At 43.3% G+C, this 16,551-nt stretch overlaps 1 protein-coding gene across 1 annotated transcript in view; it reads left to right on the forward strand.

The window, feature by feature from the left end:
* MRPL13 (mitochondrial ribosomal protein L13) overlaps nt 1-13,684 on the forward strand; it is a 36,323-nt gene extending 22,639 nt beyond the window's left edge. The window contains exon 7 of the mRNA XM_083450773.1: nt 13,417-13,684. Coding sequence (XP_083306899.1) covers nt 13,417-13,441 — 25 coding nt within the window. The 3' untranslated portion in view covers nt 13,442-13,684. The remainder of the gene's footprint in view (nt 1-13,416) is intronic.
* Nucleotides 13,685-16,551: the final 2,867 nt, after the last annotated feature.

Genomic DNA, 16,551 nt, shown 5'->3' on the forward strand with positions numbered 1-16,551 from the left:
GGAGGGCAACCAAAATGGTCAAAGGCCTGGAAACGATGCCTTATGAGGAACAGCTAAGGGAGCTGGGCATGTTTAGCCTGGAGAAGAGGAGGTTAAGGGGTGATATGATAGCCATGTTCAAATATATAAAAGGATGTCACATAGAGGAGGGAGAAAGGTTGTTTTCTGCTGCTCCAGAGAAGCGGACACGGAGCAATGGATCCAAACTACAAGAAAGAAGATTCCACCTAAACATTAGGAAGAACTTCCTGACAGTAAGAGCTGTTCGACAGTGGAATTTGCTGCCAAGGAGTGTGGTGGAGTCTCCTTCTTTGGAGGTCTTTAAGCAGAGGCTTGACAACCATATGTCAGGAGTGCTCTGATGGTGTTTCCTGCTTGGCAGGGGGTTGGACTCGATGGCCCTTGTGGTCTCTTCCAACTCTATGATTCTGTGATTCTATGATTCTATGACCTTACTTTCACTTCAGATTCTCTGCATGTGATATAAGAGTGATGGGAGAACATAAGAAATCAATACTCTGCCTCCACAATTGGATGCAGTTATGCTTCTGAATACCAGTTTGCTGGAAACCACAGGAAGGGAGAGTGCTCTTGTGCTAAAATCCTGCTTACTGGTCTTCCACAGGCTCTTCGTAGGTTCTTACGTTACAAAATATGGCAGGGACGGAGCCTCCCTTTCACTGCAGTGCTTTGAAATAATTCTGCCTTACCTAAAGAACGTTATTTCGCTCACTGAATCAGTCTTCACCTTCATTAACTGTTGAGCCTTGGACTTCTTTTTTAAAAAAGATAGTTGGGCATTGTGGTTGTAGGAAGAAAGGAAAAGTTAAAAGCATATTCCTCCTCCGTGGGTCTTCTGCTGGTTCCCTCACTGCAAGAAGCCAAGTGACAGGGAACCGGGCAGAGGGCCTTCTCGGTGGTGGCACCCTCCCTGTGGAACAGCCTCCCTTCAGATGTCAAGGAGATAAAGAATTGCACAACTTTAAGAAGACATCTGACGGCAGCCCTGTATCGGGAAGTTTTTAATGCTGGATGTTTTGCTATGTTTTTATATTTGGTATAAGCCTCCCAGAGTGGCGGAAACCCGGTCACATGGGCAGGTTATAAGTAATAAAATTATTACTATTTTATTTATTCAGTATATTATATGGGCTTAATTTCTTTCGTTTAGGGAGGAGATAAAAAGCGTTTTGGAAACTTGCTCCTACCTCTTTCTCAATCCTGCTATACTGTTATAATGAGCAGAATTTAAAATGTACTGCTGTTTACAAGTACAGTATTTCCATCTTATTGTGGCATATGCAGAATTATTCCATCCTGTAATTACGTAGGACTGAGAGAATCAGAAAGACAGAGACCACCCGAAAGAGAATTCTCAAGAGCTGGAGCTGGTTCCCTATGAGCCTGATTATTTAAAGCCATTCTCCTTCCAAATGGGACTTTACAGTCTGCTAACTTTGGAATAATGACGAGTCAAGGAAAAAGTTCCAGGAGAGTCCAGGTGTCTGACCCTTTCCCCTCTGTGAAACATTTCACTCTTCTAATATTATCTGGTGTGGTGTATGAACTTAGACTGCGAGCCAAGACATCCCAGAATCTCGCCACAGCTACAAACTCCCTTAGCTGCTTGTCTCTCGCCTCCTGCAGTCCACTATGTCAGAACAGTGATACTGAACGGCCATGTAGCCCTCTTTGGTCTATAACATAGGAAGAAGGGGGTCAGAAAGCTTTTCTTCCCACTGCTGAGAAAGGGGGAAAGCACTTGACCCCTCGTTGTGTAAGAACAAGGAAGCAATCAAAGCACTGCATACTTGGGGATTAAGAGGCGGCAAGAATCTTTAGTGCAGAAAGGAGAGTTGTGAAAAAATATAGTTGGGGGGGGGAATGGAAATGGGTTGGGAGATGCCATAAGACTCCAGCCAAATTGATATTGATGCTCCTCCTCATATGGAAACCAGGAGATGTTTTCATAAAAATCCTGCTAATGTTAGACCTTCGCAGTTTTATGCTGTGAAATTGGAGTCTGTTACCACCACAATTAAGAAGGTTACAGGAAGCCAGTGGTTTTAACGCAGAGAAATGCCATGTGGAATTAAGCAGGGAAATGGTACTTAACGGCCCAGCTTATAATTAGTAAAATGTGCGTGAAAGGTGTCTGCCTTCAGTTGTGAATATTAGGCACCGTTTTAACTAGAAAATTACAGGCCCCTTTCACTCCAGCTGCCTGAGAGAGACTGAGTATAAAATAACTTGCCCCAGGGAATCATGCATGGCTAAAAATACTTCTGTGGGAGTGTCTGCTTACCTGCCGTTTTTTGTTTTTCCGGAGGAAAGATGAGCTGAGCGTGGCTGCGTTTTCCAGCTTCTCTATAGTAAAAGTCCTACAAAATTATTTTGGCTTTTGTTTCTCAGGAGTGGGATCACAACTTTAGCTGGGTTGCGGCTTAATGAGTGTCTTCATTTGCTGTGCGTGCCAAATGAGTAGCCTCCTTTGCAGCTTTGAAGCGTGATCATCCCAACAGCCACGTAGCAACCCTCAGCTCTGAGGTTGGGAGGAAAACTGGGGTTGTTTGGCAGCTGCATGGCCAAATCACCCAGAGCAGTAAAGGATGGTTGCTGCCCACCAGAAGCACCCTGAACGTCTCCCCTTCTTCCCCCCGCCCCCTCCAAGCAACAGCAGACGAAACTGCCATGCTCTTTCCCTAGGACCCACATACCTATGGGACTGCCTCTCCTGGTAACCCCCGCGTAGGACCTTAAGGTCCACAAATGACAACACTTTGGAGGTCCCAAGTCACAAGGTGGTTAGATTGGTCTCAACTAGGGCCAGGGCCTTTTCAGTACTGGCCCCGACTTGGTGGAACGCTCTGTCACAAGAAACTAGGGCCCTGCGGGACTTGACATCTTTCCGCAGGGCCTGCAAGACAGAGCTGTTCCACCTGGCCTTTGGTTTGGACTCAGTCTGACCCTTATGTTTCCCTCCCCTTATGGTTTTGATCTATGGGCTACTTTTAAAATGAGGCTGCATTTTAAATTGCATTTTAATCTATATTTTAAATTGTTTTGTTGTGTTTTCCTCCCCCATTATGTTTTTATTTTGCTGATGTTCGCCGCCCTGAGCCCAGCTCTGGCCGGGGAGGGTGGGGTATAATTTTTTTTTTTAAATTATTATTATTATTAGGGTGGCACTGTGGGTTAAACCACAGAGCCTAGGACTTGCCAATCAGAAGGTTGGCGGTTCGAATCCCCGCGATGGGGTGAGCTCCCGTTGCTCGATCCCTGCTCCTGCCAACCTAGCAGTTTGAAAGCACGTCAAAGTTCAAGTAGATAAATAGGTACCGCTCCTACGGGAAGGCAAACGGCATTTCTGTGCACTGCTCAGTAAAGCGAGATGAGCGCCGCAACCCCAGAGTCGTCCGTGAGTGGACCTAATGATCAGGGGTCCCTTTACCTTTATTATTATTATTAATTCATCCCCACAGTAAATAGAGGCAGATTTTATTTGGCTGCTGCTCAAATGAGCTGCTCTGAGCTGCTCTGCCAAACATCAACAATAACCAACATGCTTCCCAGCTCTTTTTTTTACAGGTAGGGTGGGTTGGGGTGTGAGAGTCTGTAACTGACTGATATTGGGCAGTGATGTTGCTTCTGCCAAGCCATGAAGGAACCTGATGACCATAAATTTTGGCTTGGCTAGCAAAGCCACATTTTTTGTATTCTGTTTTACTTGAGGTGCTTTGAACTGTGCAACTGTTCACTATTTTGAAGTGCAAAATAAGCTTTACGTGACCAACTTTTTCCTCCGTTGAGCTATCCTTTCATTCTGTCCAGGCTGAATGTTCACCAGACGGCATTAGCAAGATGCTTTTTTACCCATTTTCAATTTTGGTTGCTTTCAGTCATGAATGCAAGTGTGAGACAGGAAGCTGAAATAAAAGCTATTGAATTTCACTCTGCTTCTTCTGGAAACTGTTATGTGGCAGGTTAAATCAAACCGTTCCTACTTGGGTTTGAGCAGAACCTAAGCAGCAAATTTTATAACCAGCCTACTAAGCCTGAACCCAAATGGATTTCAGCCCCCAGTTCAAAATATGCTTAATCCTTGAGTACCCCATGAATGCCACAGTTAATTACCTTCTCAACAAATCTTGCACTAAGTACAAATTGCAGCGAGAAATATTGAGCTCTGGGTTAACATGCCTGAGTCATAACTAGATTTTGCAGTGGAGGGAACAAAAGCAAAAACCAAGCACTCTAGGGGGATAGAAAATAACTAAGTACTTTGCTGCAAGCAGCCTAAACCTAAACAGAGGTTATTTCTCCCTTGGGGGAAAATTGGGGTCCATGATGTGGGCTTGTCTCTGCCCATCTCACCATTGGCAGGAAGTCTTAAAAAAATATATTTGAGGGATACTTCAGGCAAAGACGAGTCTCTTGCCCCTATTCCATTTCCTGCCTTCACCACTGGTAGAAGGTCTCTTGCCTGCTCTGGGCAAAAGAAGAAGAGAGCCATATTGGAAGGGATTTTTCTTTCCTTTGTTCTTCCTTTGTCTTCGTTTCTTGGAGCCACTTTTTCCGCTCCCTTTGGGCCTACAGCCCTTGGAAGGCCTCCGGACTTGGGAGGAAAGCCTAGGAAAGGGTTGGGGGAAAACCCAGCGGAAAGGAGGAGACTTTCTTTTCTGAGAGATGGAGCTTCCTCTGGATTCCTCGGTAGTGGCACCCGCCCAGTGGAACGCCCTCCCACCAGATGTCAAAGAGAAAAATAACTACCAAACCTTTAGAGGACATCTGAAGGCAGCCCTGTTTAGGGAAGCTTTTAATGTTTAATAGGTTATTGTATTTTAGTGTTCTGTTGGAAGCTGCCCAGAGTGGCTGGGGAAACCCAGCCAGATGGGTGGGGTATAAATATTATTACTATTATTACTATTATTACTATTATTATTATTATTATTATTCCTCAGAGGAATCTGGGAACCCAGGCCACCTGTGGAAGGGGGCCTGGAATTCCCTTGACAGCAGCCCAAGCCGAGGAGGTTTCGGGCAAACTGCAAAGGCCTGATCCAGCTGCTCCAGCACTTCAGGAGGTGCCGAGAAGTTGGGGGAGTGGATTGCTTGTCTAGGACAGACTTTGGACCTCCCCATGGCCTCCACAGGCTCCCCACCCGGCTTGCCACAGACCTATCAGACTATTGGACGCTGAATCTCAGAGGGTTGCCCAGAGGGCTATGAGACTTTTGCCCCAAGGTCCAGGGGCCTCCTATCTTTCTTTCACAGCTTTTCTGGCCTTCTCAGCCAGGATTATTCCGTTTTCCATTTCACCTGTGCTAGTTAAAGGGGCCACAAGGAACCTTTCCTTTCATGCAGTGACCGGGGGGCATGTTCCTGAAATATACTCGGAGTCGAGAGTGGATTCCATGCTCTTTATTCAGCTCAGTGGTGAGGAGGAATGGAAGTTCCCCCAGAATGTCTGCTTTATAGACATTATTTATACAATGGGCCGCATGTGATTGGCTAATTCCGGGATTCTCCTGTAGGCCAGTCTGGTTGCGGGTTCACGTCCACCTGGAGCTGGATTGGGTGGCTCCTGTGGACCAACCAGACTGTTGCCTTTCGGATCCTATTCAACTCGGTACATAACAGTTCCTATTCCTTAGTTGCTATTGCAGTTACTTGCTTAAGCATGAGTTGAGCTGGGACGAGGGGCTTGTCTCTCCCCTGAAGCAGGGTGGATAAAAATCAATGATTAAAAAAAAAAATCAGATTTTTTAAAATTTAAATCCAATATTTTTTTTATTTAAATGATTTTTAAAATAAAATGCTTTTGGAAGAAAAATCTTTTTAAAGCTAGTTTTCTATTTGAGTTACATTATAGTCCAAAGGCTATTCATCAGGAAATAAGGATTTGTTTTAAGTTTTGCATGTGTGTTAAAACCCAGTCTAAGTTTGTTTTTGTTTGTTTAAAAAAAGCTTAACCACATCAGTTAACAGACATGGATACATATGCTATAATGTTATTGCTTCAGTTAAGTAAATTGCTTAAACTGTTATTAAGTAAATGATTATTTTTCTCCGTCCAATAAAGTACAGCAAAAAGTTGTCCCAATATAAACAGTTAACTTCTTAAAACATTTCATAATTAACTGTCTTATGTATTTCTAATAGTATAACCAAGTCAGTAATTTTTGATATAACTGTAAAAACTACTCTGAAAATTTATTATTTCAAAAAGGAAACCTTCATCTGGTTGTAAATATTAAGATTATACCGGAAAGACTGAGTCTTTCTGTAAAAAAAAAGACTTAAATCAAGTCTTACTGACTAGTGATTTAAATCGTGATTTAAATCGATTTGATTTAAATCAAATCCACCCTGCCCTGAAGTCTCCTCAAAGTTTTGTTTTTTAAAAAATTCCTGCCAGTGGTGAGATGGGCAGAAACAACCCAGTTCTCCATATAGAGAAGGAACTTATCACGGTTAAGTATCAACGTTCGCTTTTCCCCCGGGGAAGCATTGTACAGGTAATCAGGTACTTCAAAAGAGGGCCTCTCATTCTCTTGGAGTCCTCAAATTTGCCTAGATGCCAGAGTGTTGCTCTAATATGAAGGCTCAAAATAAAATTTTAAGAATCCGAAAGGTCAGCAAATCCACATATAAGCCTTTTGGGCTGTTTAAACTTAATCCCATGATTTCTTTATCCATGTAATGCACCCCTCTTTAAGTCTTCCACTGCCTTTCTCTCTAACCTTTCCCCCAGGTTAAAATTCCAGTTTGCAAGGATGTCTTTGTTCCTGTCAGATGAAGTGCATAAGCACTACCTAGTGAACCATGAGAGGCTCATCAAAACAGTAAAATATTTACATTCTCTTGCGGTTAAACAGATACAGAAGGAACTGAAGCAAGAATATCGCTTGGTAGAAAATAAGCAATGCATTGATTTCCCGTCCCCCACCAGTATATTCTTGAAAACTTTGCTCTCTTAATGTTGTTATCGTAATATATGCATCAATAATAATAATAATAATAATAATAATAATAATAATTTATTTATATCCCGCCGTCCCCAGCCGAAGCCGGGCTCAGAGCGGCTAACAACAGTAAAAATAACACAGTTTACATAAAATTACAATAAATTAATTGAAATACATACTAAAATCAATTCATTCTAAAATCAATTCAGAATCAAATTAATGGCAACCCTGCCTTTTCCCCTGATGGGGCTCAATATTCACAGGACCTGTTCTAGTCTGGTTCTAATCTGGCCTCTGTCTATAGAACAGTACTGCCATTTTGGCTCTGTCTCCTAAAGGGAGCTGGGACATGGGTGGCACTATGGGTTAAACTACAGAGCCTAGGACTTGCCGATCAGAAGGTCAGCAGTTTGAATCCCCGCGACAGGGTGAGCTCCCATTGCTCAGTCCCTGCTCCTGCCAACCTAGCAGTTCGAAAGCATGTCAAAGTGCATGTAGATAAATAGGCACCACTCCGGCGGGAAGGTAAACGGCATTTCCATGCGCTGCTTTGGTTCGCTAGAAGCGGCTTAGTCTTGCTGGCCACATGACCCAGAAGCTGTACGCCGGCTCCCTCGGCCAGGAAAGCGAGATGAGCACCGCAACCCCAGAGTCGGTCACGACTGGACCTAATGGTCAGGAGTCCCTTTACCTTTACCTTTATGGTTTGGCTTAGTGTAGTACATGACTGATTACATTGACTGAAATAAATTGGTATATACATTCCCGCCCCCCTCTCTATATATACAGATAAAATAGAACATTAAAGAACCTGTTGAAAACATATTTTGTTAAGCAAGCCTGAAAGAGAAGTAGTGACACGTTATTACAGGGCAGCATTGCTGTCATCAACTAGTAATAACTCCACATTCTTGTGAGCATGGCTTTCTCCTTGATGGTTTTTAATTTCTCGACTGCAGCTAGAACAAAGACTAGTCTAAAGCAAAGCAAATGGCCTGATTCGATCTCAAGTTCTTGAAGGAGATGGAATTTCTTTTCTCCTTGTCATCCGGGACCGCCAGGGCCAGTGCAGCTTTGAAGGGGGCACTTGGGGAGCAGACTGCGTGTTCCCTCCATTCATACGCAATTCTATTTGCAGAAAAATGTGAACCGGCGACGGCACAAAGATCTTGATTCTTCAGGTCCCTTTTCACCCTAATAAGACCAGAAGCTTAAAGATGCATACTAGACATGTCAGCGTTGGTTGGCCATTTTGAATCTTGTGCAGATCTTTCTGTTCCTTTCAAAAACCTAGATTCTTGCACTCTGCTTAGCCTCTCCCTCTTTCTTGGCCTTCTTCTTCTTTCTCCTCTTCTTCTTCTTCTTCTTCTTCCTCCTCCTCTTCTTCTTCTTCTTCTTCTTCTTCTTCTGCGATCACTCGTAGCCGAGTAAGATTGTCTTCCATAAACACTGTTTTAACAATGAGTCCGTAAATGACTGGAGGCCAATTCTGGATAGCACAGATGAGAGGGATCTCTTTCAGGGTACACGCTCTGTGCACCGTTTTTTTTGGCTCCCTTCCCTCTTGTGTCTCCTCTACCTTCCAGTTTTGGCTGTCCTCCTGCTGTACTAGAACTGGGCAGGAGTCATATGTAGCTCAAAAGCTTAGTATTCTTTAACCACCCAGTCTTCAGACTTTAGCAGCTTTTTCTGCAGAAATTGTCCAACCATTAATTTCAGTGCAGAATTGGTAGAGATGGTGCATTGTTATTGTTTGTTTGTTTGTCAAGACTGGCATTGCCCTCAGGAGGCAGCCATGGATTGTAAAACACTTGGAAGTTATTTCTGCAAGAAATCCACATGAATGGATATGGGAGCAGCCCTGTGGATGAAACGGCTGCACAACTCTGCAGAGACTTTCTGGGTGTCTGTCTTGATTACTTGTCTGGGAAAGTTCTCCCAGCCATTCACGCAAACCGGAGTTCAGTCTCATTAGTGCCCTTTTCAACTTCGCGTTTGTCCTGTTACTTAATCTCTTCATGTCAGATTTGTTGGTGTACACCACTAATAGATTAGCTGCAAGGCACTGACCTCATGCAGTGCTTCAGAAAAACTTAAGCCCTGTCAGAAAAGTCAGGTTTGTCCACCGCAAGGTGGTGATGAATACCTGCCACTCACTACATGGATGGGAGTCATTTTTCTCACTTGACAAATGACTGCAGGCAAATAGAAAAAATGCCATTTTGAAGGCTTCAAAGTCGTCATGCCAGGTGCATATTGCTGGCTTAGTAAGCAACTTCTGCTGACAAATCTTGGTATTCCTGTATTTGTGGGGTAATGTTTCATAGACTTAAAGACAGCTAAGAAAGCTGTGATAGTCTTCCAAGTACGTGTTAGAAGTGAAGGGGAAATTGGTTGTGCTAATTTTGACATAACGTTGAATATGTTCCTTGATGTTGCAATGCAATGGAGTTTTGAATGAAATAATCTGAGAAACATTTGTAAAGATTCCATTACTGTGGTACCTCGGGTTACAAACGCTTCAGGTTACAGACTCCGCTAACCTGGAAGTAGTACCTCGGGTTAAGAACTTTACTTCAGGATGAGAATCACGCGGCGGCAGCAGCAGCGGGAGACCCCATTAGCTAAAGTGGTGCTTCAGGTTAAGAACAGTTTCAGGTTAAGAACAGACCTCCAGAACGAATTAAGTTTGTAACCAGAGGTACCACTGTACTTTTTGAAATCTGGACACCTTCTGTGTCACTATAATCCAGAGAGAAGGAATAACTCGCATTTAGCCAAGTAAAATGTTGGCTTATCTCTCTGTTGGAGCTCCCATGCCATTTGGATAAAGACCTATGCATTGATTTTCCCCGCGCTTGTATTTTCATAATTAGGATGGAGAAGAGGGTTTCGCCCTCCTTCTCAACTTCCATGATAGCTATTGTGAAAATCTTTTGGCATTCTTTAAAACTAGCTTTGCATAGGAACAGAAGGGTGCATCCTTGCTCTCTTGGGATTGCTTCCTGCCTTTATACAACACAGTTCCAGTTTTTATCAGCCTTTCTGCTTATTCGCATTGAAATAATGTGGGGATACGCCTTGTCATTAAAGGCTGCAGAGTCTTGTTAATTATGTTTACTATGCTGTTAAAAATAAAATAGGCTGCTACTCCCATCATACAGCTTCAGCCAAACCCCAGCTTTTGGTCTGCAGAGCATTGCTAGGCAAAAAAAAAGGATCACCTTAACTGGAATGTGCTGCCTGCGGTTTTGCTAAGGAGCAAAATCCACAGTGACTCTATTGAGATTGGGCTAAAAACTACCACGGTTTGCTGTCACTTCTTTCAGCAGTTTCATCAGCAAATTTTCTAGCACACGTATTTTTTGTACCCACTGAAAATACGTTTTAACAAGGCTCTGGGGGTGTTAAATAGCATTGTACATGGGACGGGAAGACAGTATTTAGTTTGGGAAGTTTTTCCCTCTTTAAAATAGTGGCTGTCGAATATACAAAACTGCCTTAAAGCGAGTCAGTCTATTGCTTCATCTAAGCCAGTATTATCTACCCTATGTGGCTGTTCATGGTTTTGGAGAATGTTCTTTCTTGGCCTTAAGATCATTTTTAAACTACACTAGTGGCCAAAATTGTGGGAACCTTTAGGGGAAAGTGTATTTCTGAGGTTTGATGGCTCATAGCACCACTTTCTTTTGGAGTAATACCATATAATTATATATCAATGGAAAGATAATTTAATGAAGACTGTAATGCAATATCTTTTATGCAGAAGAAATCCATAGCACAAGCAGTACCTGATGCAGGTCTCTAGATCAGTCCATTGGGCTACTTTTTCAAAGATGCAAGTTCATAGAATCATAGAGTTGGAAGAGACCACAAGGGCCATCGAGTCCAACCCCTGCCAAGCAGGAAACACCATCAGAGCACTCCTGACATATGGTTGTCAAGCCTCTGCTTAAAGACCTCCAAAGAAGGAGACTCCACCACACTCCTTGGCAGCAAATTCCACTGTCGAACAGCTCTTACTGTCAGGAAGTTCTTCCTAATGTTTAGGTGGAATCTTCTTTCTTGTAGTTTGGATCCATTGCTCCGTGTCCGCTTCTCTGGAGCAGCAGAAAACAACCTTTCTCCCTCCTCTATGTGACATCCTTTTATATATTTGAACATGGCTATCATATCACCCCTTAACCTCCTCTTCTCCAGGCTAAACATGCCCAGCTCTCTTAGCCGTTCCTCATAAGGCATCGTTATTAAGTTATTAATGCTCGATGTGTTAAATTAATTGCGATCACATCATGTGGTTCTTTCAGTTTTAGCTTTCAGTTATGGGCACAGTAGGGTGGTGAGGAACTGGTAAAACAGACTGGCCCTCATCACAACCCACTTTTTATCCTCTCATGAAGACAGAGGCTTTCACAGGCCCTATAAGGCATCCATTTATTCATAAATTCTCTAAACCAGTTTCTCCCCCTCCCATTTGCCCAGATTTCTAACCCACGGCTTCCAGTTGTCAAAGGTCATGTACTTTCTTCGGTTACACTGTGCTGATTTGTTCCAAGTGCAGAAGAATTTTTATATTTTGTTAAGGGAAACTCAGAGAGTGAAAGAGGAATGCCCCAGGTTTCATACGGCCATTGCTCATAGGGATATCGATTAACGCTCTTAAGGGCTTTCTTGGGATTGAAGATGTTTTGCTTCGTGGAGACCTCTGCTGCCAGAAGCAGCCTTCTTTGGGCCTGGCCTGCATTCGTGCCAAAAACCCTTTGGAAAGGACAAAAAAATACCAGCAGCTTTTGAAAACCTAGCAGGGTTTCAGAGAAAGAGATTGATCAGAGAAAGAGATTGGTCGTACCTTGGGTTAAGAACTTAATTCGTTCCGGAGGTCCGTTCTTAACCTGAAACTGTTCTTAACCTGAAGCACAACTTTAGCTAACGGGGCCTCCCACTGCCACCGCACCACTGCTGCGCGATTTCTGTTCTCATCCTGAAGCAAAGTTCTTAACCCGAGGTACTATTTCTGGGTTAGGGGAGTCTGTAACCTGAAGCGTCTGTAACCCGAGGTACCACTGTATTTAGAGCAGCAGCTGCTTCTCAAGTCAGTGTTCAGATACCTGGTGTTGACTGTGAAATGCTGCAGAATAGCCTTGCCTGTTCCCAGTCCCAGGTAACGAAACAGCATAGTAATGTTCCAATTAGCACTTGTCGTTTATGGCTGCCAACTCATTACTCCACTGCAAGAGCAGAAGCAGAGAATGGGAGGAAGGGGGGGAGTGAAGCAACTCAGTAATGTTGACCAGTGGATTCCCATGCATCACTTGGGAGAAGGGTAAATAACTTAATTCAATATGTGTAGATGTAGCAGCGCCTGGTGAGCATCTACATCATAGTCCATCTATGTCTATTATAAACACTTTTTAATAACTGCCATATTTTGGGGGGGGGGGGTGTTAAATAGCAGGGCCTGGCCTCCAGATCATTGGAGAGCTTGTGTGGTATACTGATTTGAGCTGATGCATGCAGCCTTGTTTCATTTTTATCAGCTGAGCAATGTGGTTGCCAATTTCTGCATTTCCCATCTGCTCAGCAGAACCCGGAGCTCTCCTGGGTCATGGGAATTGGGAGGCTCCCTCCTTTGTCGTATTTGCGAAACGAGATGATCTGATGGTGCTTTCCAGTTTTCATATCCAACATGCTATTGCAGTTCTCGGCCTGTATGTTCACGCTGTCTCATTTATCTCTGCTGATGGCTTGTTTATTTCCCATGAGTGGTGGTCAACTAAGTTTTGCTCACTAGCAGGTTTCTTGAAATTAATGGACCTAACGAGTCATATTCATTCTTCTCAGTTGCTCTATTCTGAGAAAAACGCAAGTTGAATACAGTACACTCTCGGGTTATGTTACTCTCGAGTAACGTAAACTTCGGGTTACAAAAGCGGCAGACTCAAAATTATTTTTCCACAGTATTTCATTTCAGGTTATTGCGTCCCAAAGCATCTTTAGCTGCAGAGAGAGAGAGAGAGAGAGAGAGAGAGAGAGAGAGAGAGAGAGAGAGGTGTGTGTGTGTGTGTGTGTGTGTGTGTGTGTGTTTGGTTTTGAGTGGGATGGGACCAGAACTACAGTTCACTTTGCTAGTTTCCTTTAGATGAGCAGAAATAAGTTACAGGAGACTCCATAAATGACCACCTCCTAATTTTTCTGCTTATTCTTTGGTACATTTTTTCACATATATTTTTTTCCATAGCACAGACTGATGCACTGTTATTTTAGCTGCCAATATATCAAGGGCGAGGAACCTGTAGTCCTGTCTGAATGGCCACAGGTTCCCAACCTGTAATAAGAGTAATATTACCACCGTAATAATAGTTTATGATCTATTTATTTTTTCTTCTTTGTTTTATTTGACAAGCTGTCCTAGCATATTTATTCATCCCTCCTTCTTTTTTATTTGCAGACCTAAAGATTTTCGACCGTCGTAGCAGGAAGAGTGTGAAAGAATGGGAACAGGAGCCTACATGCTTCGTCTTCTAGAAGATAAAAGCCATCCAGCATTTCACAGTTTAGTTAATTGCATAAAGCTTTAATTGTCTGCTCTAAAGCAAACTTGATTTTTTTTCAGGTTTAGGGCAGTATTACTTCATTTGTTTATGCTTGGCAATCCCCTTTTTCTTCTGTGGACGGGGGAACGGGGCTGACAATAAAAAATACTTTTCTGAAATTAACTGCAGTATCTACATCTTTTTATACAGTGTTCTGGCCTTTGGGTGAACTTGCTTTGTGGCACACGTAACTGTATAATACGTAAAACATTTGAGCAAGTGTGCTGGCTGTTAGATTGCCGTATTCCTGCTGAAGCCTGCAGTTAGCCAATGATCTCACACTTAAGTTTAGGCTCTAGCAAAGACTTTTGTACACACATCCCCTTACTGGAGCGGGAACTGGGCATGCAGAACAGGATTGATAGACAGCTAGGACTGTCATTAGAGACAGTGCCGTGCTTCCTTCTGCCAAAAAGGAGAGTGAGGTTGAACTTGGATTCAGGTTCCCTTGTCTCACCTATAAGGTAGATTACCGGTGTATAAGTTAACATCACCAACCATTTATTGGGTAGCTAGCTATAGTTGGAATTTGTTTCGTTTGCTGCGCTTTCTCCATAGGCCCCTAGAGCAGCATGCATGCAAGCAATTAAAGCAGAAACAATAAAAATGCATGCAATTAAAGTGCAAACAAAAATAAAAACCACAGCAATCCAGCTCAGTACACCACAATACAGTAACCAGTTACCGTATTTTTCGCTCTATAAAATGCACCCAACCATAAGACGCACCTAGTTTTTAGAGGAGGAAAACAAGAAAAAAAATCTCTCCATCTCTGCGCAGCGCCATTCTCTCCATAAGACGCACACACACAATTCCCCTTTTTAAGAGGAAAATAGTGCGTCTTATGGAGCGAAAAATACGGTACATAGAAGCAAGGAGACTAGAGAAGGAACACAGCAGCTTTCTGATGCCCCACAAAAGAGAATGGTTTTCGCCATCCACTGAACGACCAAAGGTGTAGTGACAAGTAGATAACAAACACTCAGCACACTGCTGTTGGGTGCATAGCTCTGGATTAGCACCAGTGTAGTTAACTCGGGGTGTGGCACTGTTCCTGAGGTCCTCTGGGCTGAAAACCCTTGAAATACCACTCTGCTGATGGTGGGAGTTTTTCAGCGGTGAAATGAGAGGTCTACAGTCGGACCCCTCCTCCAACATAATGGAACAGTTCCAGAAGACTCAAAATTCCAGCCATGGAACGCAAGGTGTGTCTTGGCAGCATATGGAAGGAGCACACCTAGACTGAATCTGAACTTCTTGTTTGGCAGGAATCTTTTGAGAGGACAAGATCTGGTGTAAGTAATTTCCCTCCCATTGACTTCCAACAGATGGGAGCGGTACAATGATTGCTTCTCTGGCCATGCTATTAATGTGTCTCTCTTGAGGCGGGGATGTTTGGACCACTGGTAGACTGGGAGCAATGCTCAGCGCTGTTGAGATTCCCAGATTGCTCAGTCTATTGAAGAATGTATTTTGAACTGCTTCGGCAAAACACAGCATCCTTTCCTAAACTACAGTGTAGGTGTTTGAGTTGGGCCCTCTCAGTCGTTCCTCCTGTGTTAAGTGCTTCAGAGTTGCTCTGACTTCTTAGAACATCTGGCAAAATCGGTAACTCTCCTAAGATTAAAAAGTGACTGGGTTTTGGAAGAAATCTTGAAGCTACACATCTGCCTCTTGCTTCTTTTGGCACATGTATAAAATGATAAATAAAAATGTTCTAAAATCTGCAAAATGGGCATTCTTACTGAACTGTTTTCAGAGGGCATGAGGTTTTCTCCTTTCCTGGGTGCAACACAGTTTTTCTGTGATTTGTCCAATTATTTGAACAAATTGAATATAGTTATCAAGGCTGTACAGGCATGATTTAGTTCTGACACAACAAAAAGTCAACCCCAGTGGCCATAACAAATGTTTTGGCAGTTGTTCCTGTTTTATGACATGCACTTAGGTCTTAACACTGTTGGCTGGAGTTAAAGAAGCCAAGTTACGAGTGATAAATTTTGGTCAAGAGGAAAGAACGTGCGAGATTAATATGCGGTGTGAACTTCATACAGCCTGCATAGCACAGCCGTCATTAAAAATTATAGCTCACTGTTCATTATGATCATTCTCACGCAAAAGCTGTGACTTGGGCACGCTGCCCTCCTGGCGAACTACGGTCAGTCTACTCAGTTGTCCACTTAACTCTGCTCTATCGCTTCTTGAAAATCTTTGATCCAAGCTGGTCAAACAGAGGAATGTGTTACTTTCCACAGATAGTGAGGAGGAATTAAAGAACCTTTTAATGAGGGTGAAAGAAGAGAGCGCAAAATATGGTCTGAAGCTCAACATCAAAAAAACGAAGATCATGGCCACTAGGGCCCATCACCTCCTGGCAAATAGAAAGGGAAGAAATGGAGGCAGTGAGAGATTTTACTTTCTTGGGCTCCATGATCACTGCAGATGGTGACAGCAGCCACAAAATTAAAAGACGCCTGCTTCTTGGGAGAAAAGCAATGACAAACCTAGACAGCATCTTAAAAAGCAGAGACATCACCTTGTCGACAAAGGTCCGTATAGTTAAAGCTATGGTTTTCCCAGTAGTGATGTATGAAAGTGAGAGCTGGACCATAAAGAAGGCTGAACGCTGAAGAATTGGTGCTTTTGAATTATGGTGCTGGAGGAGACTCTTGAGAGTCCCATGGACTGCAAGAAGATCAAACCTATCCATTCGGAAGGAAATCAGCCCTGAGTCCTCACTGGAAGGACAGATAGTGAAGCTGAGACTCCAATACTTTGGCCACCTCATGAGAAGAGAAGACTCCCTGGAAAATACCCTGATGTTGGGAAAGACTGAGGGCACAAGGAGAAGGGGACGACAGAGGACGAGATGGTTGGACAGTGTTCTCGAAGCTACCAGCATGAGTTTGACCAAACTGTGGGAGGCAGTGGAAGACAGGAGTGCTCTGGTCCATGGGGTCACAAAGAGTCGGACATGACTAAACAACAAC

This window comes from Podarcis tiliguerta (assembly GCF_965153285.1).
Source record: "Podarcis tiliguerta genome assembly, chromosome: 7".
NCBI classification, from domain to species: domain Eukaryota; kingdom Metazoa; phylum Chordata; class Lepidosauria; order Squamata; family Lacertidae; genus Podarcis; species Podarcis tiliguerta.